This window comes from Cebus imitator, unplaced genomic scaffold, assembly GCF_001604975.1.
Source record: "Cebus imitator isolate Cc_AM_T3 unplaced genomic scaffold, Cebus_imitator-1.0 Scaffold50, whole genome shotgun sequence".
NCBI lineage: Eukaryota > Metazoa > Chordata > Mammalia > Primates > Cebidae > Cebus > Cebus imitator.
The window spans coordinates 835,500-860,614 of record NW_016107365.1 but is presented as its reverse complement, the minus strand read 5'-3'; the positions used below and the strand labels follow the sequence as shown (position 1 = coordinate 860,614).

At 41.9% G+C, this 25,115-nt stretch overlaps 1 protein-coding gene and 2 non-coding genes across 3 annotated transcripts in view; 2 read left to right on the top strand and 1 right to left on the bottom strand.

The window, feature by feature from the left end:
- The window catches only part of OCLN (occludin), a 61,299-nt gene that overhangs the window by 9,989 nt on the left and 26,195 nt on the right, over positions 1-25,115 (bottom strand). Inside the window, exons 5-6 of the mRNA XM_037738199.1 lie at positions 10,682-10,827; positions 487-709 (exon numbers count right to left, since the gene is read on the bottom strand). Of these exons, the coding sequence (XP_037594127.1) occupies positions 487-709; positions 10,682-10,827 (369 nt within the window). The remainder of the gene's footprint in view (positions 1-486; positions 710-10,681; positions 10,828-25,115) is intronic.
- On the top strand, positions 6,902-7,002 carry LOC119471114. Its single transcript, XR_005200108.1, has one exon. It is a non-coding gene; the product is annotated as a small nucleolar RNA U13 (small nucleolar RNA).
- On the top strand, positions 14,075-14,179 carry LOC119471106. Its single transcript, XR_005200103.1, has one exon. It is a non-coding gene; the product is annotated as a U6 spliceosomal RNA (small nuclear RNA).

Here is a 25,115-nt window from a genome sequence, read left to right as displayed (position 1 = left end):
TTTTTTGAGACGGAGTTCACTCTGTTGTCACCCAGGCTGGAGTGCAATGGTGAGATCTTGGCTCACTGCAACCTCTGCCTCCCAGGTTCAGGCAATTCTCCTGCCTCAACTTCCAGAGTAGCTGGGATTACAGGTACCTGCCACCAGGCCCAGCTGATTTTTGTATTTTTAGTAGAGACAGGTTTTCACCATGTTGGCCAGGCTGGTCTCAAACTCCTGACCTCAGGTGATTCACCCACCTTGGCCTCCCAAAGTGCTAGGATTATAGGCGTGAGCCACCGTGCCCAGCCTCCACTTCAGTCTTTATCACAAAAGGGTGCTAAAGAAAAAACCAACCAACACCACACAAAACACTGTCTCCAGTCCTGGTTGGCAAAGAATGAAATTACACCAGTGACTTCAATTTAAGAGGCAACAATTCCAACACCTGATTGGTCTCCTTTAATCATCAGAAGGTGCATGTGGCCCAGGAAAGGGAGAGCTGACTCGGTACCTGATCCAGTCCTCCTCTAGCTCATCACAGGATTCACCGCCAGTTGTGTAGTCTGTTTCATAGTGGTCTTGCTCTGTTCTCTTTGACTTTCCCGCTCTTCCCTTTGCAGGAGGCCTTTCTGAAGGTGTCTCAAAGTTACTGCTGCTGCTGTAACGAGGCTGCCTGAAGTCATCCACAGGTGAAGTCACTGGAAGCTCCCGAACCACTTCAGGAACCCTAATAAAAACAGGCATCATTGTTGAGTACACTATAGCCGCTTGCCAGTGCACTGTAATCACAGAGTGTAATCACACAGCAATAACAAACACCAGGAGACATCTGCATGCAGGTGCACTCACGCAAGGACTTCACCTGCTCAACACCGAGCAGATGCCTAGTTTCCTGCATTCAATTTGACAGCAGCTCAGGGTCCCCTAACACACACAAGTAGTAGCTTCCAATTTAAAGGGGATTAGCCATTTTTAAACCTAAGTACAATGCATCTCAGATTTCATTTTAAAAGCTCAGGCTGATCTACAAGAAGCATTTACTTAACCTGTGCCAGGGACATACTCTACAAAGGCTATCAGGAAAATAATGATCATGATTCTTTTCTACAGGTTCTTTTAGTTCCATGGAATGCTGTGTGGGGAGGAATGCACATACACTCTTTATAATATTAATCTTTTTTTTTTTTTTGGCAGAGTCTCGCTCTGTCACCAGGCTGGAGTGCAGTGGCGTTATCTCGGCTCACTGCAACTTCTGCTTCCCAGGTTCAAGCAATTCTCCTGCCTCAGCCTCCTGTGTAGCTGGGGACTACAGGCATGTGTCACCCATGCCCAGCTAATTTTCGTATTTTTTAGTAGAGACGGGGTTTCACCATGTTGGCCAGGATGGTCTCAATCTCTTGACCTCATGATCCACCCACCTCAGCCTCCCAAAGTGCTGGGATTACAGGCGTGAGCCACTGTGCCCGGCCTATAATATCAATCTTATACTCCCATATATCAATTCTCATATTAAGAGAAAATCTTGCAGAATAAACTAAATATCTAAACTAAAAAATTGAAAAGCTTTACATTGCAATAAAGTTAAGAGTCCTTTTAGGATTCTTTTTTAAATTGCTGTTAATCCTGAAGCCAGTAGAATGAACAGAAGGGTTACCATCACACGCTTACTATTTTTTCTAATAAAATTATTCAAATTGCATCAGAATTGCATATTTAAATTGCTTATGTTTCAGCCACAAACATGAAAATAACCCTAACTGAGGAATAAAATACCAATGCTGAAAGTGGGAACTACTTTTGAGTAAAAGAAATACGAAGTTTCATGATCCTGTAGAAAAGGGCAAGAACAGCCTAGCTTTCTAATCAACTATTTAAAATGTCTGAAGCGTTTCTTTTTGATGCCAGTTTACATAAACTATCATACTGAGCTTTATAAACTACCAGGTTTAGTCCCTCTTCTAAGTGATCTACATGTGCTTTGCTCTGTTGTCAGAGTCTTAGATTTCTAAGCACATAATTTCTTGCAGACTCTTTGGGGTACATGTGTGTAGATGCAGGTGAGAGTGGTATTTATTTCTTCTTTAAAGATTTATGGCCAGGGGCAGCAGCTCACACCTGTAATCCCAACACTTTGGGAGGCCAAGGTAGGCGGATCACTTGAAGCTGGTAGTTCAAGACCAGCCTGGCCAACACGGTGGAAACCTTTTTTTTGAGACGGAGTTTCACTCTTGTTGCCCAGGCTGGAGTGCAATGGCGCGATCTCGGCTCACTGCAACCTCCGCCTTCTGGGTTCAGGCAATTCTCCTGCCTCAGCCTCCTGAGTAGCTGGGATTACAGGCATGCGCCACCATGCCCAGCTGATTTTTTGTATTTTTAGTAGAGACAGGGTTTCACCATGTTGACCAGGATGGTCTCGATCTCTTGACCTCGTGATCCACCCACCTCGGCCTCCCAAAGTGCTGGGATTACAGGCGTGAGCCACCGCGCCCGGCCTCGAAAACCTGTCTTTACAAAAAATATAAAAATTAGCCATGCACTGTGGCAGGCATCTGTAATCCCTGCTACTTGAAAGGCTGAGGCATGGGAATTGCTTGAACTCAGGAGGCAGAGGTTGCAGTGAGCTGAGATCATACCAGCCTGGATGACAGAATGAGAATCTGTCTCAAAAAAAAAAAAAAAAATTTTTTTTATTAAGGTAATATGGCTTTGTGTGCTATGCTAATGTTACTTCTAATGGAGGGAAAATGTGACTTTCTCCATGAGTCAATGATTAACAAGTTCCTAGACACTCTGCCAAAACTGCCAGGTACTATGCTTCTTCTTTGAGGGAGCAAAACAAAACGTTTAGAATGCAGTGGATCTATTTTAGGGGTGGGGCCAAAGAGAGAGGAAACTAAAGGGCAAAATAAATTAGATAAAAACCATAAAAGAAAAAATAAAACATCAAAAGCAGACCTCCTGCCAGAATTTTTATGACACTGATATATATCTTTACCTTGGAAGTCGTCCTCCCCTCCTCCTACACTCTTTAAAATATTAGCATACTTGATCTAGCATGAAAGCTAAAAGCAAAATGTTTCACAAGAAAGTACTGACTACAGGTGTGAGCAACACCACACTGGGCTAATTTTTAATTTTTTTGTAGAGACAGGGTCTCACTATGCTGTCCAGGCTGGGCCATCCACATTTCCCTAGCTGCATTATCTTTTCCGTCTAGCATGAAGTTCCCTTTCCCAAAGCTTATATAGCAAAAACATTCTGATTGGCCCTTCTTGGGTCACTATCATCCTTGAAGCCAGGAGAATATTCTCTGACAAGCAAGACTTAGATATGTCTCCCAATAATGATGGCAGCTCTAAAATACCGTGTGTATAACAAACATCATTCTAACAGCTCCAAAATACCGTGTGTATAACAAACATCATTCTAACAGTCACGGCACTGGATGCTGATCATGGATTGTTTCTCTGACTTCACTGACTCTGTGTATAATAAGAAAAGGATTCTTATGATTGTGTTTTCAATTCAGTAATTATCCTGAACACCTAACATGCGTACAGTACTGAGCCAGGTGACTGCGGGAAGACCAGGTCCATGTTCTCATGGAGGCCACAAAATAGGAGTGGAGAAAGTGCACAACAACTACACTGAGAGTCAGGGCAAGGTAGGAGCAACAAAGGCAGCGTGAAGGAGTGTGTGTGAGAATAAAACAAATGAATGAAGAATAAAAAGAACAAGCTGGCTGGGTGCAGTAGCTCACACCTGTAATCCCAGCACTTTGGGAGGCCAAGGCAGGAGTTTGAGTTAGTTAGCCTGACTAACATGGTGAAACCCCTGTCTCTACTAAAAATACAAAAACTAGCTGGGTGTGGTGGTGCATGGCTGTGATCCAGCTACTCAGGAGGCTGAGGTGAGAGGATCGCTTGAAGCTGGGAGGTAGAGGTTGCAATAAGCCCAGATGGGACCAATGTACTCCATCCAGCCTGTGTGACAGAGCTAGACTCCATTTCAAAAAAACAAAAAACAAAAACAAGTCAGGCGTGGTTGCATGCACCTGTAGTGCTAGCTACTCAGGAGGCTGAGGCAGAAGGATCACTTGAGAGCAGGAGTTTGAGGATTTAGTGAGCTATGATCACACCACAGCACTCCAGCCTGGGTGAAACAGTGAGACCCTGTCTCTAAAAAGTTTAAAAACTTTTTTTAAAGTGATAGGTGGCTATCCTGTCACAACAGAAGCTCAACTGAGAATAAAGCCAACAAATCAACAGATGAAAGAGAGCACACAGAGCGCTGCCATATTCTGAATCCCTTGATTATGTCATGCCTGAAGCTAGAGGCATTCTTGGGCCTCATGTGACTCAGATAATTCCTCCTTTTTCCCTAAGCTATTTTTTTTCCATGATTTTTCTTTTTAATTGAGACAAGGTCTCCCTATGTTGCTCAGGCTGGTCTCGAACTCCTAGCCTCAAGCAATCCTCCCACCTCATTGGCTTCCCAAAGTGCTAGGATTATCAGCCTGAACCACCATGCACAGTCGTAAACTAGTTGAAACTAGGTTTCTAAAATTCCTCTAACTTGGATAAAAGACCTAATATCATTCTACCAGCCTATTACTACCAAACAATGATCTCATTTGACACTGCAAAGAGTCAGCCTGCTTTGAAAGCTTCGCGCTGCAGCAACATTCAACTTTCTTGATTTATGAAGGGTAATTCCACCTGGGTGTGGACAGGATAGTCAGGAATGTACCAAGTTCATTTGGTAAGTTTGGAGAGGCACCCATCTGCAGCTAAATTCTGGTGTCCCCAATGCTGGATTAATTCTCCAAGCTGACTACCTTAAAATTCTAAGGTATAGGACATTATAAGCAAAAGGAGCCAGATATGAGAGTAAATTGCATGATTCCATTTTATATCAAGTCCAATAATAACACATAAACAGATGATGACAGACATCAAAACAGCAGTTACCTCGGGGTGGGTGTGGGTGGGTACTGATGGAGAAAGGGTCCATGGGGACCTTATGTGGGGCTCAAATGTCTTTATCTTGGTGCTGGGACTTAAGTGTTCATATCAGGGAAAACTCATCAAGCTGCATACTCAACATTAGTGCTCTTTTTATGGAATGTACATTATGCTATGGGAGAAAAATACATCTTAATGCTGAGTTACCTCATCCTTAGCATGGATGGACAGACACAATGTTCTCCATCCAATTCCTTCTCTATCCACTAGAGTGGTGAGAAAGAGAGGTGCTCATGGGTTACTAAGCACCTGCAAGAATGCTTTAGGAAAGACAGGATATGACTTATGTGTTCTTATTCCCATTGAAGTAGATGTCCTTTGAATCCTCTATAACACTCAGTACTCTACTATGAACTACACTTTACAATTTCTTTATTTTTATTTTTATTTTTATTTTTAAGACTAAGTCTCGCTCTGTCACCCAGGCTGGAGTGCAGTGGTGCAATCTCCACTCACTGCAACCTCTGCCTCCTGGGTTAAAGCAATTCTCCTGCCTCGGCCTCCCAAGTAACTGGGATTACAGGCACATGCTGCCACATCCACCTAATTTTTTTGTATTTTAGGAGAGACAGGGTTTCACCATTTTACCCAGGCTGGTCTCGAGCTGATTGCCAGCTAAGCTCAGGCAATCCACCCACCTCAGGCTTCCAAAGTGCTCGGATTACAGGCGTGGGCCAAAACCCTTCCATCATTACCACGCTCTGAGGAAGATATCGTTCATTCATTGGGGAAAAGTGTGCATTACATAGGACGAATATGTTAAGTATACCAGCCGTGCACGGTGGCTCATGGGCTCACGCCTGTAATCCCAGCACTTTGGGAAGCCAAGGCAGGCAGATCATCTAAGGTCAGGAGTTTGAGACTAGCCTGGTCAACACGGCAAAACTCCTTCTCTACTAAAAATTACCTGGGTAATCCCAGCTACTCAGGAGGCTAAGGCAGGAGAATCATTTGAATCCGAGAGGCAGAGGTTGCAGTGATCCGAGATTGAGCCATTGCACTCCAGCCTGGGTGACAGAGTGAGACTCCACCTCAATCAATCAATCCATCATGTATAGCTATTTAATAGACTATTATACAGCTATAAAATAGAATAGTGCTTCTTCTTGGTTATAATTAAAAAAAAAAAAACAACAGAATCAATCGACTCATTGCATAGTGATATGGACAATACCCAAGATAAAATATATTGCTAATAATACATTTGATATGATACTATTTTTTCTTTTTTTTTTTTTGAAACAGGGTCTTGCTCTGTCACCCAGACTGAAGTAAAGTGGCACAGTCTTGGCTCACTGCAGCCTCGACCTCCTGGGCTTAATCAATCCTCCCACCTTGGTCCTGAGTAGCTAGGACTAGAGGCATGTGTTACCATGCCTGGCTAATCTTTCTATTTTTCGCAGAGAGGGGATTTAGCAATAATGCTCAGGGTGTTCTTGAACATCTGGGCTCAAGCAATCCACCCACCTCAGCCTCTCAAAATGCTGCAATTACAGGCATGAGCCACTGTGCCCAGCTCTGGTATGCTAGTATTTTAAAGGGGCAGAGGGGAGAAATCAATGTACTTTGGCCAATATTTTATTGCTTTTAATCTTTGGAGAAATACAAAAGAAACTGATGACATTAGTTGTCTTTGGGGAGAGGAACTAGTTAGCTGGTACCTTTTGTCCCTTTGAAATTTTATACTATATAAAGTATTCATTTCAAGACTAAGATTAATCCTTATTAAGGAATAAGATTTTCAAATGAATTTGTGAAACCATCCTGGTTTTCATGAAAAGGGACAACACCAGAAAATGCTGTGGAACCATGCAGGCCTTACAATTTAGAGGCACAGCTGGTGACAAGACATATTGTAGACAGATATTTTGCATGTATGAAAGTTCTGCAGATTGGCCCTTTTATAGTTAATGGGCATGATGATTGGGTGTTCACACATGTGTGAAATGTGCCACCCTCAAATCTTGTTACAATATTTCACATTACCTGTCTGACATGAAAAAGAAGAGAAAAAAAATGTTCTGCAAATCATAGCTTAAAACTTTTAGAGGCTGAGGCAGGAAGATCACTTAAGGCCAGGAGTTCGAGACTATCCTGGGCAACAAAGCAAGACCCCCTTCTCTACAAAAATAAAAATAAAAAATTAGCCAGGCATAGTGGCACACACCTACGGACCTGGCTAAAGTGAGCTATGAGGCAAGAGGACTGCTTGAGCCCAGGAGTCCAAGATCACAGTGAGATGTGATCACACCACTGAACTGTAGGTCTGGGTAGCAGAGTGAAATACTGTCTCAAACAAACTATGGAAGGAAAAAAAAAAAACCCCTTTATAAGGATTGCATCTCTCTCGTGTACCCTTTTCCCTAACAGTCTCAAGTGCTTTTAATTTTTGTCAAAATCCAAAGAGAAGAAATAACAGAGAAAATGTGCTTTCTTGCCAGGTGCGGTGGCTCACACCTGTAATCCTAGCACTTTGGGAGGCCAAGGTGGGTGGATCACAAGGTCAAGGGATCGAGACCATCCTGGCCAACATGGTAAAACCCCATCTCTACCAAAAAAAAAAAAAAAAAAAATCTGGGTGTGGTGGCACTCGCCTGTAGTCCCAGCTATTCAGGAGGATGAGGCAGGAGAATCACTTGAACCCAGGAGGTAGACGTTGCAGTGAGCAGAGAGCACACCACCGCCCTCCAGCCTGGTGACAGAGCGAGACTCTGTCTCAAAAAAAGAAAAACAAAGCGCTTTCTCCAAATCATTCACAATTGAAATCAATAGCAAGATCAAGTCTGAATACCAAAACAAAACATGTAAGAGTTTGAGGAGTCGTCAGACTGCCAGTCTTTTCCCAAATTCGATCCCAGGGTAATAATAAAGGTTATTGTCTTCAAATTAATTCTGTAATTAACTCCGCTGCTGATGTCATCTTATAGGTTTCCAGGCTTAAACTACTATGCACCCAGAGTAAATCTCATATACCATGGCCCACTAATCAGGAGTCAGGCATTGGGGATAAAACTTGGAAGTAGGCCAGGTACAGTGGCTCACGCCTGTAATCCCAACACTTTGGGAGGCTGAGGCGGGTGAAAGCGGGAGGATCACTTGAGGTCAGGAGTCGAAGAACAGCCTGGTGGCCGGACATGGTGGCACATGCCTGTAATCCCAGCACTTTGGGAAGCTGAGGCAGGCAGATCGCTTGAGCCCAGGAGTTCAAGAGTAGCCTGGGCAACATAGTGAGATCCTATCTCTACAAAAAAAAATAGAAAAACATTAGCTGGACATGGTGGTGCACAGCTACGCAGGGGACTAAAGTAGGAGGATTGCTTGACCACAGGAGGTCAAGGCTACAGTGAGCTATGATCACACGACTGCACTCCAGCCTGGGTGACAGATCGAGACCACGTCTCTACCAAAAAAATAAAATGCTTATAGAATAAGGAAAATATTTCTCTATGTCTAGACAATGTAGGTGTGGTTTGTCTGTTGTTATTGTTGTTTTAAGTCTCACTATATTACCCAGGCTGGATTTGAGCTCCTGGACTCAAGTGATCCCTCCCACCTCAGCCTCCCAATTAGCTGGGACTACTTGTGTGCACGACTGTGCCAGGCTTTGTGATTGTGTTTTATTTTGTTGTTGTGTTGTTTTTTATACAGAGTTTCACTCTGTCACCAAGGCTAGAATACAGTGGTGCGATCTCAGCTCAATGCAACCTCCGCCTCCCAGAGTCAAGTGATTCTCCTGCCTCAGCCTCTCAAGTAGCTGGGATTATAGGTGTGTACCACTATGCCCAGCTAATTTTTGTATTTTTAGTAGAGACAGGGTTTCGCCATGTTGGCCAGGCTGGTCTTGAACTCCTGACCTCAGGTGATCCACCCGCCTCGGCCTCCCCAAGTGTGGGGATTAAGCAGAAATAGCAAAAACCACATTCCTAGGGTGAAAGAACCCAACCCAGCCTTTCCATTAAACAAGCAAGTGAAAAGAAGCATTTTCAGCTTAGAAGGGAAAGAGAGCCCCATCCTCTTCATCCTGGTCTTCCAAGTAGCCAGGGGCCTCTCTACCAACAAAGCAAAGATTAAGGGCGTAAGCCACTGCACCCAGCCATGTGATTGTGTTTTAAGAGTCTAAAAAATTAAAGTTATAGAAAGCTAAGATTTATTACTAAAGAAAGAAAAATGTTGAGTAAATTTTTTTTTTTTTTTTTTTTTTTTGAGACGGAGTTTCGCTCTTGTTACCCACACTGGAGTGCAATGGCGCCATCTCGGCTCACCTCAACCTCCGCCTCCTGGGTTCAAGCAATTCTCCTGCCTCAGCCTCCCTAGCAGCTGGGATTACAGGCACGCGCCACCATGCCCAGCTAATTTTTTGTATTTTTTTTTTTTAGTAGAGACGGGGTTTCACCATGTTGACCAGGATGGTCTCGATCTCTTGACCTCGTGATCCACCCGCCTCGGCCTCCCAAAGTGCTGGGATTACAGGCTTGAGCCACCGCGCCCGGCCCAATGTTGAGTAAATTTAAAGTGTACAGTAACGTACTTCACATTCACTCACCACTCACTCCCTTACTCACCCAGAGCAACTTCCAGTCCTGCAAGTTCCACTCCGGGTAAGTACCTTACAAAGATGGACCCTTTTTTAATCTTTTACATTTACTGTACCTTTTCTGTGTTGAGATATACTAATACTTACCACTGTATTACAAATGCCTAGAGTATTTAGTACATTAACATGCTGTCCACATTTGCAGTGTAGAAGCAAGAAGCTATACCATGTAGCCTAGGCTTGTAGTAGGCTATCCATCAAGGTTTGTGTTAAGTACACTGCGATGTTCACACAAGGATGAAATGCCTAAAGACACACTTCTCAGTATTCCCATCATTAAACAATGCATGACTGTATATGTAAAAATACCGACTTTATCATCCTTAAGCAAAAATTACATCCCCGTCCATACCAATTATCTGCAATATTCTTCTCTGACTAGTCATTAGGTAGAATTAAAATTGGGCTTTAGGGTAAATGTTTCCACCAGAGACACCACTTCAATAATCACATGGCACCTACCCTAAGCCAGATGCTTACTGAGGTTTCACATCTCCCAGCAATACCGAGGACCTAGCACAGCAAATGAAATACTGCAATTCCTGGATTCAAATGAAGTCTTCTACTTTAATAGAAATGTATGTGGACAAGGTTGATTAATGTGCAATGTCCTCCTTCTGTTTATGAGATTCAACAATTAGAGGCAAAAGAAGAGGTTGAGCACAGTACTGACCGCTGCTCAGTAACTTCCTTTCACCCTCACCTAAACTTCAAAACCAGAAACAGCAGAGCCACATTCCCAGAGTGAAAGAGCCCAGCCCAGCCTTTTCAATTAAATAAGCAAGTGAAAAGCATTTTCAACTTAGAAGGGAAAAAGAACCCCACCCTCCTCATCTCCCTCTTCTAAGTAGCGGAAGACCTCTCTATCAACAAAGCAAAGATTGTTGTAATACCAGGATCCAGATCCAGTTTTTGTGTGCACTGCTGGATACTTTTTTTTCTTTTTCTTTATTTTCCCATTGCATTCCTAGATGACGCTGGATTTTTTTTTATGGATAAAGGCACAAAACAACAAAAATCAATCATGTGCAAATACTCATTTTTACACTCAGTCTATCAAACTAAAAGAGCTGCTACTTACGGTGTGGATTTATAGGAAGACTCTGGATAAAACCGCTTGTCATTCACTTTGCCATTGGAAGAGTATGCCATGGGACTGTCAACTCTTTCCACATAGTCAGATGGGGGTGGAGGCATGTCCTCTGTGCCTGCAGACACATTTTTAACCTTTAAAAAACCCCAAGAGATAGTTATTATTTATCTTGTAATGAAAAGGGGGAAGATATTGAAGAAAATTATCTTATATACATGATCTAATATTTATGTGGCTCATTAAATGTTATTAACACTAATAATAAAAAGGGAATCAATACAAGTTAATAGTCAAATCCATTTTTTAATAGACATATAAACAGTGCTACTGCTAAACAAGTATGAAGGAAAATCTGATCACCTAATTCTCATCCTAATGTGATTTAGGTTGAATAATTAACTGTGGCAATTTTCCACCTCCATGTTAGGAAGACTGGTCTCATTATCTCATGCCCACATTAGAAAGACCAGTCTCATTTAACCTAAGCTAGGTCTGGGTTAGAATTTTCATTTCTGACAACCTCTCAGGTAGTGCTAATGTTGCTGTCTGGGCACCACACTTGGAAAAGCACTAATCTAGAACAAAGCACACTGGTGGTTCTTAATCCATTCATCTCTAAACGTGGAATGTTAAAACCACAAAAGAAATTAAGAAGCTCAAACTGACTTCTGCTCTTTTAATAAGAGATTTGTTTATTCTCCCTCAATGTATGTTCTCAATGGCTGTATCATTAATAGCATGCACAACGTATCACACAACATCGGTGCCTTCCCTTTTCACTTTCCTTATTTCATTCTGATGTGTAAGTGAATTCATCCTACAGAAGTAACATGCCTTGTTAATGTAAAATACATATATAGATACTTCTTATCTGAGGAATGCAAGCCCTTTCTTAAAGCTTATCAGGCCAGAGAGGCATTAAAATTAAACAGCAAACAGAGCTCTGTAGTTATCTCCAGAAACTGCTTAACGTAACAATGCTACCCTGCTATAGCTCAACAACCTATCAATATTATTTCCATAAATCAATGAGAATTCCTGATAAACAACTTTGTTTCTGCCCACTCCTTGTCCCCTTTTTTGCCTTTAAAAACTTGCTTATAAAAAAGGCGGAATGGAGCACTCCCCAAGGCAGCTTGGAAGCATGTCCCAGGCAGCTGTTCTCAACCTTGGCCCAAATACATTCTCTATATTAATTTTGCCTCAGCTTCTTCCTTTAGGTCAACATTAACATGGAAGGCTTACCACAGAACCTTTGGGAGAAAAAATTTAAGTATAAAAAGCACAGCCAATTAGACTCCCAACACTGTTGGATTTTATGTAACAGTTCCAACACTCTTTAAATTTCACCTAATAGTCTTTAAATTATTACCTATGACTCTGAAACTCTTAAAAAAAAAAATATCAAAGACCTCCAACAAGTGCTAACCGTAGATGAATCACTTAGCTGTTTTAAAGCAAAGGAACAGAAATAAAGTGTGGGAAAAAAATAAAAATAAATCTACAAATTATTTCTGTGAAAAACAGCAGCTTTCCAAAAGGGTTGAACCACTTTAGCTTGGTGATAAGACCAATGGCATTTTAGCCAGGTGAGGTACATGTGCTTGTAGTGCCAGCTACTCGGGAGGCCGTGGGAAGATCTCTTGAGCCTGACAGGTGGAGGCTGCAGTGAGCTGTGACTGTGTCACTGCACTCCAGCCTGGGTAACAGAATGAGACCCTGTCTCAAACATACATACACACACACACACACACACACCCACACACACACCCACAACCCCCCCACACCCCCACACCCAATGGCAATGGCATCAGATTATCTGGGCTCACCCCAGGTCTGCCAACCACAAATTCTATAAAGCCTCAGTTTTCATCTGAGAAAAAAAAAAAAAGGAGAAAACTACCTGCTACATAAAGTTATTTTGATTATTAAATGAGGTGACAAGGTATCACATTTACCATGGTGCCTTTAAACACAGTAAAAATGCAAAAGATGCTGGATTTTAGAATAAGGCCACTGGATTTGATCGAATCATTTTTACAAGAATTTGGAAGTGACAGAAGACCTTTATTTGGATTATCCTGCTATTATAAAGCCTTACAATTAGGTTCAGCATCAATACAGTGTATCTTCCTGCAATACACATTCCTTACGTCTTAAGTTTTAAAACATGAGATGGGCTCTCTTGACTTATCCAGGCAGTATCACATACAGAAAGATATTTACCTACCCGTTAAAGTACATTAGGGTATTCTTGATTGTTTGACATTCAGAGTCAGAAAGGAATAGAATCATTTCCCTCTGGAAGTGGAATTTGGCAGCAACTGTGAAGCCAGTGGGTGGGTTGCCACTGAGTGTGCTCAGATCCCACCACAGGGGGAGGGAGCCCACCACAGGGGAGCCCTCCTGCTTCCCACAGAATTCCTTACAACAAAAACTTACAAAAGAAGTTGCCAAGCTTCACAGGCAAATGCTTCACCAAACCAAAGGCCTATTCTTAATCCAACACCTCATCGGAATTTAAAAATCCTTCCTTTGCTTAAAAACCCATTTTATAGTCAAAGATGACTGCCAAAATAAAAATTTAAAAAAATGAAAACCCATTTTATACTTCTCTAGACCCCACCCCTTCCCCCCAGCATGAGCTTTGGCAGAGTCCGAGTATAAGAGTCAGAGATTTCTTACTGGCTAGAACGCCCTTCCCCTTTTGCCAGCTATTCTTTATTTGGGCTTCAATTCCAGGTTCAAGTGCCACCACCTCCTCCTTGAAGCCTTCCATACAAGGCCCTCCTGGAAGAGGCACCAACCTGTGCTATCTCCCCACACCTGTGCATACGAACCTCCCAGCAGATCGCTTATGCACTGCCGAACAAGTGCTTATTCACAGTACAATGGCTTGTTCACCTATCTCACTTCGGTAGGCAGTGGACGGCTTAAGCTACAGCTATCTGACCGCTTACAATGAGTGAAATACTGAAGTGACAGATCATTCAGTAGGCATGGCTTTAAAGGCAAATATTCTTCCTTTTTCAGAAATGAGGAAGCTGTGGCTCAAGGAGTTACACAACTTTCCCAAGAAACTAGACGTAGAAAATGGAAGGGCAGGCAGCGTCTTTCTTTCCTCTTTGAGTCTCCAAAGGCCCACACGGTGTCTGGCACAAATCAGGAGCCCCAAGTTTGCTACATAAAGGTTACCTCACTGATTACTGTTCTATTCCTACGTTGTATACCCAAGTATCTTATCAGTGAGGCACACTGAGCTGACCTTTATCTCTCAGAGTCAGCAGAACTGGACTAGCTTGACCACTGACTCCACCCTCCAGCACAGATCTTTGATTAATTAATCCTTTTCTATACACATGCATAATAAATTCCAAGGCAGTGCTCCTTTCAGCAGCACATATACTAAAGTTGAACAATACAGAAAAGATTAGCATGGCCCTCGCACCAGGATGGCACCAAATTCATGGAACATTCCATATATACGTATATTTTAAATCCTGAGCCAGCTGTGATGCCAGACTCAAAGAAGAATAAGCAGCAACCTTTTTCCTCAAAAGGAGCTTAGAGACTAGAGGCAAAGGGAAAATATATTTGAAAAACAAAGAGTAAGATCACTTTTTTTCCCTCTTTACGCTTCAACTTGCCTGAAAAAAGGCTAAAATATTTTTTCCTCTAATCCACTTAATGGTACCAATGAAAAGTAAGTATAAACCCATTATCTGCAGCTTTTGAAGGACAGTAGGAAAGTAGAATGAGGATTGGGGGCAATACAAAGTGAACAGGTGCTCGTTTCTACAAGGAGTCTCCAACCGATATGTCCTATTATTATGAGAAAGGACTTCTGAGTTTCACTGTTATTACTGATATGATCCCCAGTCAGCTCATCAAACTCAATGATGTAGCTAAAGTTATCTTAAAAAAGTTTTTTTTAAGACAGGGTTTCACCATGTTGGTCAGGCTGGTCTTGAACTCCCGACCTCAGGTGATCCACCCGCCTTGGCCTCCAAAGTGCTTGGATTACAGGCGTGAGCCACCATGCCCGGCCAAAAAAGATTTTAATTTTCACAGTAACTTTTTTTTTTTTTTTTTCTTAAGAGATGAGGTCTTGCTATGTTCCCCAGGCTGGACTTGAACTCCTGGGCTCATGCGATCCTCCTGCCCCAGCCTCCTGAGAAGTTGGAACTACAGGCTCACACCACATCTCACTTTTAAAGATTGAGAACTTGAGAAAACCAACTAGGCATAATTTTTAACAGCAAAATGTCTTTGTGACAATTTTCCCTTATGTGACTTGAGGATATCTCTAAGAAATTAGGGGCAGAAGAAAGCAGGATGAAAATACAAACTAAAGATTTGTCTAGGTTGGGCGCAGTAGCTCATGCCCGTAATCCCAGCACTTTGGGAGGCCAAGGCAGGAGGGAATACCTGAAGTTGGGAGTTCTAGACCAGCCTGGCCAACATGGTGAAACCCCATCTCTAATAAAAATACAAAAATTAGCCAGACATGGTGACACACGCCTGTAATCCCAGCTACTCTGGAGGCTGAGGCAGGAGAATTGCTTGAACCCGAGGTTACAATGAGCCAAGATCCACCACTGCAGTCTAGCATGGGTGACAAACTCCATCTCAAAAAAAAAAAAAAAAAAAGTAACTCAGACTTACTCTTGAAATGAAATTCAAAACGGACAAGCAAGCACTTACACTGGATATGCTTAAGGAGTATGAATTATTAATTTCGGGGATATGCAGGGAAGTTTTAAGATTCTTATTCTGATCAAGAAAGAATTTAAGGTGTTTCCGAAATATCAAAATAAAATATCAAAAGATCTTCACAAGAGGTCATTATGATGAGGATAAATTTTTATTCAAAGTTTAATCATACTCATTAGAAGTGTTTAGATTATGTCGCTTGTGAAAAAAAATCTTTGTGACAAATAACACTTAGCACTCCTTGGAGAGTTAATGAAAACATCCTAAACCCCTGTGGGATGCCAAAAGGAAAACAAAGAGGGCAGCTCTGCTTTAGAGCATCTCAGGTGCTCTTCTCCAAATATCTGCCATGATTCTTCCTCACCTGAGACTAAGATGGGTCTACACCATCATGTTGGTCCCACCTTTCCCACCCAGACTCCCTGAAGTCAGAGAAGGAATAAAAAGGCCAAGAATGAATGTTCTAGGTTACTATGAAAGAAACTTCTCCAAAACAAAGATTAGGAAAAACACTTATCCTCACTTAAATCAATTTCATATTTCATTTGGAGTTAGTAAAAGCAAAAAATTGCAATGATAGCTAATACTCTTTTCTCCTCACCCTAATTTCATCCCTAGTTCACATATGGAAGAGTCAGGCTAAACCTGTATCCATGTGGTCTAGCAACGTGACAAAAGCCATCTACCTCTATGAAGGAAAAGGAAGTTCACCTGTTGAGTATTTAGTATTGTGCCAGGCAAACCTGACTTCGTTTATTCTCACCACCATCCAGTGAGATGCAATTATCTCTATTTTCGGATGAGGAAATTGAGCCTCCACGATTAAATTAACTTGCTCAAAGTCACAGAGAAGGAAAGTAGCAGAGGAGAGATTTGAACCCTGGTCTATCTAGCTCCAAAGCCCAGCTCTTCCTGGCGTAGCAAACTGCCACCTCAAGTATTCAAACATGGCTTGAAGTACCCATCTTGGCTGGGTATTTTGACCAGTCTTTGTAACAAAGGAGACCATTCTCATTTCCTTAAACTCCTCGCCATTTTGAAGAGTTTTATTTGCTTATTAGTTTAACTTTGTAAGAGCAGCTATTGATGCAAAATTATTATGAGTACGTTTCAGTCACCAGGTGCCTTTGTTTAGGTCAGCATTTAGGAACACCTCCCTCAAAAGGGAAAGAGTATGGTTTTCCCAGGTGGGTGATTAAAGTGGAGAAATACCTCAGGCATCAGAGGGAGGGGCATCTTAATCTCAAGGATCATCTCCAGGTTTACAACCTGCCCATTCCACCCTCCATTAGCCCTATGCCCTTGTACTGCAGGTTCTCAACAGTAAGTGGTCCAACTCGTTTTTCCTGTTTTCTGATATTTTACACCCTCAGATACTCCCCCCAATAAAAGCTTCAAAATCGACTCTGGAAAGTTCTCTTAGACTTTTTTCCACCTTTGGTCACTTGAAGGCAGATGGTCCCACATCTACTAATCTCACAAAGAGATTGTGGACCAGGTTTGAACAAGTCTGGTTATTTTACCTTGCTGAGATGGCACTCAGGATTTAGGAAACAAACTGCCTCCTACCCAACTGCACGCTGTCCAAAGAAATAGTAATAATATAGACCAATGAGAACTATAAATAAAATTCTAAGCCCCCAACCGAGAAGCCTCCCTTTTGGCCAAGAGTACCCCAGAGAAATCTTAACTGAGCTCCTGGCCATGACAGAATGTGAGGTCAGACACAATTCATTTACTCTCTCCCTTTTGCGGTTTAGACACAACTGACCAGCATTATTGTTAACACAGAGATCATTAAGATTGACAGAACTAGACCTTTTGTGGCAATAAAACACCAAATTATAAACAAGACCTAAGGCCATGCCAGGCAAGAGTTAAATCACACACTCATACCTTTGTTCTAATCATACACTATGTTCTCAGCACCATAAGGTTTCTCTTTTTCTCCAGCAGCCAAATAAGCAAAATTAAAGCAACTGCACATGCCTACTATGCACCCACAAAAATTAACAACTTACAAAAAAGAAAACTGCAGCTCATCCACCAACAGACACTGACTAACTGACCCCTTTTCCACAAGCCATACAGCTTTGACTGGACAAGAGACTGATTTCAGTAACCTTCTCCTGATAAGAGACTGGCAGCTGTGGACTGGTTCTGGCCAGCTTGCAGAGGCTGCACGTGTGTGCCTTGTGTTCCTGCTTCAGGTTCTGATGTATAGGGCCTAACTGTAATACATTTAAATGTTAAGTGCCCACCCCAAAGTGAACAGGAGAGGCATGCAATATGAATGTTCAGTGTGCATGCATCAGGATCCCTTTCATGAATATTCACAGCTCCTCCTCCTGTAACCTGTTGAATAGGAATGTGCAGCCAACCTGTTCAGCATTAAGTTCTTGTCCCAACTCCTTTTCCTTCTACGTGCCTTTCAGTCTCTGCCACAAGCTATGCTTCCAAGCCTGTCAAGGATTGCCACCTTGCAGGTTGCAGGCCTTTACAAGAAATAAAGTCTCCTTTCTACTTTTTTTTTTTTTCTTTCACAGCTAGAGATCCTTTCTCAATTTATAATTGTGCCATCTTTAGGTTGACACCAGCAAAGGTAAATTCTGAAATTCCCTAAGAGTCAATGAATTCTTAGAGCTTTGGAAGGGGATGAGGTAGAAAAACCTTGTTATGTACTCAGTGAGTGAGGCTTATCGATGATCTCATTCAAGGCCCCTTACTTAAACGAAAATCCCTGTGAAGACTGTTAGTTTAATATACCTGTACCTCATGCCAGAGTTTCTCAACAGGTGTGCCAGGCGGTATGAAATGTCTTTGGCCCCCCAACCTGTGAGCCAGTTATCATCTGCAGTTCCAGATCCCCCTCAGTTTACTCCAGTATCTTGTACTAAGTTATCATTTTCCAAGTATGCCATGATGTAATCATAACTCGCTTGCCCTTTAACGGTTGCAGCTTAAGTCTATAAAACAGCGGTTCTCAAAATATGGTCCCCAGACCAGCTACATTAATATTACCGACATAGGCCCTACCCAGACCTAGTGCATCACAAACTCCAGGGTGGGAGTGAGTGGGTTGTTTCAATGAACCCTCCAAGTGATTCTGATGCTTGCAAAAGTTTGAGAACCACTGATGTAGATACAATTCTCTTCTATGTTGCAGACCACTTGTACCTTATAAAGACCTACAAGTGAAGGGTCCTTTGCCTGCAGTGGTGCAAAAACTTGGCAATGCCTGGTTTTCTGGCCCAGGTGTGGTAAAATAACCTAGAGCAACAGTGAGAAGGTTCACTTGGCATGAGAACAGCTGAAGGCATCCACTTTTATTACAATAGAAACATTAGTTGATTCTCAGCCCTGAGAAGGACCTCTATCATACCATCAACACAACAGGAAAGGGAAGGAACACATCTTTCCCTAACTAAAGGAGAGCAGGCACTTTGGGCTTGTCTTATCTATAAAGGATTAGTCATCTGCGAGAAGGACACTAATGATCACGCCAATAGACTATACTTCCTCAGAACTATGCCTCATATAAAAAGTTGACCTTTACCCCATCAAAACTCTTATAAAAATCAAGAGTATCAGAGAAACTGGTTGAGTTTTGCCACCTTAGCAATTGCCAAAAGGTAAAAAGTAGAAGAGAAAACACATTAGGCCAATAAACATGACATGTTCAGAAGAAATATAAACCAAGACAACAGTGCTGCACTTTTACACAGTTGATTGGCAAACATTATAAAGTCTAACACCACACCAAGAGTTGCTGGTTTAGATTATATATGGGTAAAGATCGGAAAACAATTTGGCATTGTCTTATAGAAATGTACATTCACAAATGCTATACCCCAGAAGTTCCACTCTTAGGTATATAGCCAAGAGAAACATTCACAAGTATAGGTGATTTTAAAATGTTCAGGGGCCAGGTGGGATGGCTCATGCCTGTAATCCCAGCACTTTGGGAGGCTAAGGTGGGGTGGATCACCTGAGCTCAGGATTTGGAGACCAGCCTGGCCAACATGGTGAAAGCCTGCCTCTACTAAAAAGACAAAAGTTAGCCAGGTGTGGTGGCATACACCTGTAATCCCAGTTACTTGGGAGGCTAAGGTGGGAGAGTCACTTGAACCCAGGAGGCGGAGGCTGCAACGAGCCAAGATCAGGCCCTGCACTCCAACCTGGGCAACAGAGCGAGACTCTGCATCAAAAAAATAAATAAAAAATAAAAATGTTCCTGGCATTTTTAATGGTCTTAATAATCCAAAACCCCATTAAAAAGAAACTGGATAAACTGCTATGAAATGTTATAAAATAGAGGGCCAGACAATGGCAACATCAGATGGACTTCAGCTCTGTCAACATGTATTAATTTATAATCTAACTCTAAATAAAAAGTCCAATGCCAAAACACTGCATGCAGGTACATCTTCTACAAAGTTAAAAAAACACCCGAAACAAATTCACATATTGCTAAGGTATTCATATATGCAGGTAAAAACTTCTTAAAAAGCAAATTATGATAAACTCAAAACTCTAGATAGGCTACCTTTGGGAGCAGGTAGAAACAAGTAGATGAGAGAGTAAAAAATGTAGAGTAATGTAACTTAGTGATGTAATTATTAGGTGAGCTGGCCGATCTGTAGGTGTTCATTATGAAACAATAAATGTACCAGGAATGCTATGCATGGATTAAACAAGGGTGATAATGTCATAAGCCAAGAATTGAACTAATCTATTTCTGTGCGCCTAACGTCCAGTTTTTTTGTTTGCTTTTGAGACAAAGTCTCACTTTGTCAACCAGGCTGAAGTGTACATCTCGGGGCTCACTGCAACCTCCACCTCTCAGGTTCAAGTGAATTCCCACTTCAGCCTCCCGAGTAGCTGGGACTACAGGCGTATGCCACCATGCCCAGCTAATTTTTGTATTTTCAGTAGAGACAGGGTTTCACCACACTGGCCAGGCTGATCTTGAACTCCTGACCTCAAGTGATCCATGTACCTCAGCCTCTCAAAGTGCTGGGATTACAAGTGTCAGCCACTGCACTCAGTCTTAAAGCCCAGTTTTTTTTTTGTTTTTTTTTGAGATGGAGTTTCACTCTTGCTACCCAGGCTGGAGTGCAATGGTGCGATCTCGGCTCACTGCAACCTCCGCCTCCTGGGTTCGGGCAATTCTCCTGCCTCAACCTCCTGAGTAGCTGAGATTACAGGCACGCACCACCATGCCCAGCTAATGTTTTTTGTATTTTTAGTAGAGACGGGGTTTCACCATGTTGACCAGGATGGTCTCGATCTCTTGACCTCGTGATCCACCCGCCTCGGCCTCCCAAAGTGCTGGGATTACAGGCTTGAGCCACCGCGCCCGGCAAAGCCCAGTTTTTAAAAAGGTAATCATTGACCGGGCATGGTGGCTCACACCTGTAATCCCAGCACTTTGAGAGGCCAAGGCGGGTAGATCACCTGAGGTTAGGAGTTCGAGACCAGCCTGGCCAACATGGTGAAACCCCATCTCTACTAAAAATACAAAAATTAGGTGTGATGGCACATGCCTGTAGTCCCAGCTACTCGGGAGGCTGAGGCAGGAGAACTGCTTGAAGCTGGGAGGCAGAGGTTGCAGTGAGCCAAGATTGCACCACTGCACTCCAGCCTGGGTGACAGAGTGAGACTCCATCTCAAAAAATAATAATAATTAAAAAAACAAAAAAAGGATACAATCAGGAGAAGGGAAAAAAAAGAAGGTATCATTAAGGTTTTTCCTAAGAATCTGTTGATATGGAAATGCTCAATTAGGTTCTAATCCTGGCTTTGTCACCCATATGTGATCCCAGGCATGTGGATGAAAATGCTTTCTATTAATATAAAAGCAAATTTAACTTCAACACCAATTTTCTCAATTCTCTAAAAATATTATCATATACTTACTGTAAGAAAATGGCTTAATAGCCCCCCAACTTTTTTTTTTTTTTTTTTTTTTTTTTTTTTTGTAGAGTCTCACTCTGATGCCCAGGCTGGAGTGCAGTGGCACAATCTTGGCTCACTGCAACCTCCGCCTCCCAGGTTCAAGCAATTCTCCTATCTCAGCCTCCCAAACAGCTGGGATTACAGGCGCACACCGCCACACCCAACTAATTTTTTGTATTTTAGTAGAGACGGGGTTTCACTATGTTGCCCAGGCTGGTCTCAAACTCCTGAGGCCAGGCAATCTACCCTCCTCAGCTTTCCAAAGTGCTAGGATTACAGGCGTGAGCCACCGTGCCCAGCCAATAGCCCCCTTTTACACAATTATTCTGGCCAAAATGTGTTCAAAAAAGGAAGAAAATCAAGACTTGACTTTCACCAAAAGATGTAAAATTTCCAAAAACACAATTTCAGTATTCAAGTTGACCACTCAGGAACAAAATTAAGTTAGTGTTTATCTCATACTATAATCAAAAACAAGCTTATCAATCTGAATAAAATTATGACATTTGGTTAATAGTAAATATCAATATTGGTCCATTAGTGGTGACAAATGCACCATACTAATGCAGGATGTTAACAATAGGGAAAACTAGCTGCACCATGTGCAGTGGCTCACGCCTGTAATCCCAGCACTTTAGGAGGCCAAGGCAGGAGAACTGCATGAGTTCAGGAGTTCGAGACCAGCATGAGCAGCATAGTGAACCCTGTCTCTACTTAAAAAAAAAAGAAAAAAAGTCAGCCAGGCATGGTGTCACGTGCCTGTAGTCCCAGCTACTTGGGAGGCTGAGGTGGGAGGACCACTTACGCCCAGCAGTCAAGGCTGTAGTAAGCTATGATTGCATCAATGCACTCCAGCCTGGGCAACACAGTGAGACCTTGCCTCAAGGAAAAAAAAAAAAAAAGGGGGAAAACTGAGTGCTGTGGTATACAGAAATCCAACATACTACAACTGCAACTTTTCTATTACTCTATTAATAAAACTACTCTAATATGAAACATTTATCTTAAAAAACAAGGGGAGTGGTCCAGCGTATATCCTTGATGTTAAAAAAACAAAAACACAAAAACTGGATTGGGTGAACACTTCTAAGTTTACTAAAAATCACTAAATTTATAATGGGTGAATACGATTTACGGTATATAAATTATACCTCAAGAAATCTGTTTTAAAAAAAAAAACAAGTTTCTGGTGGCCTAAAGCTTCTGGTTATCTTAAAAGTCTAGACTGGACAAAAATAAAACCAACAAACATGAGAGAGGAACATTCCAGCAATCAAGGATGTTAAAATGTGCCAAGGACTGACATATGTTTAACTCAACCCTCTGCACACATTTACTACCCATGGGGTTAGAAATTAAAACAAACTTTAAAATACCAAAGAAACTATAGAAGGGTATTATTTAAACCTTGAAGGGAGTGTAAAACTTTCTAGAAACAAAGAAGCCATAAAGAAACAGTGAGACCCTGTCTCTTAAAACAAACAAAAAAACACTGTAGACAAAGGTGAAAGACCACAACAATGCGAGAAAAATAATCATCAACAAAACATTAATATCCATAATATAAAAAACTCCAGTCAGAAAAGAACGAACAATCCAAGAGAAAACTAAGCCATGCTATAAAGACTTCAAGTGATTAAGGATAGGAGATAGGCTGGGTATGGTGGCTCATGCCTGTAATCAGTCCTTTGGGAGGCCAAGACGGGCGGATGACAAGGTCAGGAGTTCAAGATTAGCCTGACCAACATGGTGAAACCCATCTCTACAAAAAAAATTACAAAAATTAGCTGGGCATGATGGCATGTGCCTGAAATCTCAGCTACTCAGGAGGCTGGGGCAGAGCAATCACTTGAACCCAGGAGGCGGAAGTTGCAATGAGCTGGGATTGCGCCACTGTACTCCAGCCTGGGTGACAGAGCGAGACTCCATCTCAAAAAAAAAAAAAAAAAAAAAGATAAGCATATGCTTAATCACCAAATTTTTAAAAATGATATTTTTACTTACCTGGATTAAAAAAAACTAATGACAGATAATATCCAGAGCAGAAAAAAATGTTGGGAACTGGGCAATTTCATACACCATTAGTGTTAGTGGAACCTGCAAGGGCTTTTAAAAAGCAATGCAACTTGGTAATTCCTCGTAAAACATTTTTTTTTTCCCAGAGATGGGGTCTTCCTCTATTGCCTACGCTGGAGTACAATGGCACAACCATATCTTACTGCAGCCTCAAACTCTTCAGCTCAAGAGATCCTCCTATCTCATCCTCCTGACTAGCTTGGACTACAGTCAAGCCACCATACCCAGCTAACCTAGTAAAATTTTAAGTGTGTTCATTCAATGTCTAGTTCTGGAAATTTATCTTACACAAACACTAGCAAGAGTGCATAAAGGCATGTAAGAGAATGTTTACTGCAGCATCTGTAATAGTAAACAACTGGACACAATTAAAATGTCCATAAATATGAGAATGAATCATCACATACTCATAGTATGAAATACCACACAGCTGCTAAGAGCAATTAAGTCTGTGTGCTGATAGATTTGGAAAGAAGCTCACAAAGCAAAGTTTTTTAAAAAGCAAACTGCAAACAATGTGTACATTATGATCCCATTTTTGGTTTAAAAATAACACCAAATTGGCTGGGTGCAGTGGCTCACACCTGTAATCCCAGCACTTTGGGAGGCCAAGGCGGGCGGATTACCTGAGGTCAGGAGTTAGAGACCAGCCTGCCCAACATGGTGAAACCCCATCCCTACTAAAAGTACAAAAATTAGCTGGGTGTGGTGGCACGTGACTGTAATCCCAGCTACTCAGGAGGCTGCGGCAGGAAAACCGCTTGAACCTGGGAGACGGAGGTTGCAGTGAGCTGAGATTGCACCATTGCACTCTGGTCTGGGCAACAGACTAAGACTCTATCTCAAAAAATAAATAAAATAACACCAAATTGTTAAAAATTAACATCACATTATTTACCACTTGCAAGGTATTATTCTAAGTACTTTACAAATATGAACCAGGCTGGATCACAGCACAGGTAGTTTGGCTCCAGTCAATATACTACACTGAACTTGTGTCTGTGACTGTACACATCAATGGAGTCTAACATATGGCATGTGGCACATCCACGCTAACACCAGTAAGCAGCTACTCTCAGAAAAACTGAATTGGGGGAGCAAGAGAACTTGTCTTAGAATGTATGAAGTCAATAATTGTATAAAAACTTTTAAAAATCTAAGAAGGATATAAACCTATCTGTTAAAAGTTATTAAGTGGCCACAAGGGGAAACTGAGGGAGAGAAGGAACACTTGGGTTTTTTCCTTTTGTTTTCCCTATATTATTTACATTTTGTTATAATAAAATTGTATCCCTTTTATATTAAGAACTTTTTGCAACCCATCACAATTTTTTTTTTTTTTTTTTAAATAGAGATGGAGTTTCCCTATGTTGCCCCGGCTGGTCTCAAACTTCTGGGCTCAAGCAATCCACCTGCCTCAACCTCCCAAAGTGTTGGAATTACAGGTGTGTGCCACCACACTTGGCCAAATTCATTTTTTAAACTGTCAAAAATAAAAAAAATACAATAAGCAACAATAGGGGTTGGCCAAATACATTTCTAAAGTGGAATGCTATTAGTAAAGACGCATGAGGCCGGGCGCGGTGGCTCAAGCCTGTAATCCCAGCACTTTGGGAGGCCGAGGCGGGTGGATCACAAGGTCAAGAGATCAAGACCATCCTGGTCAACATGGTGA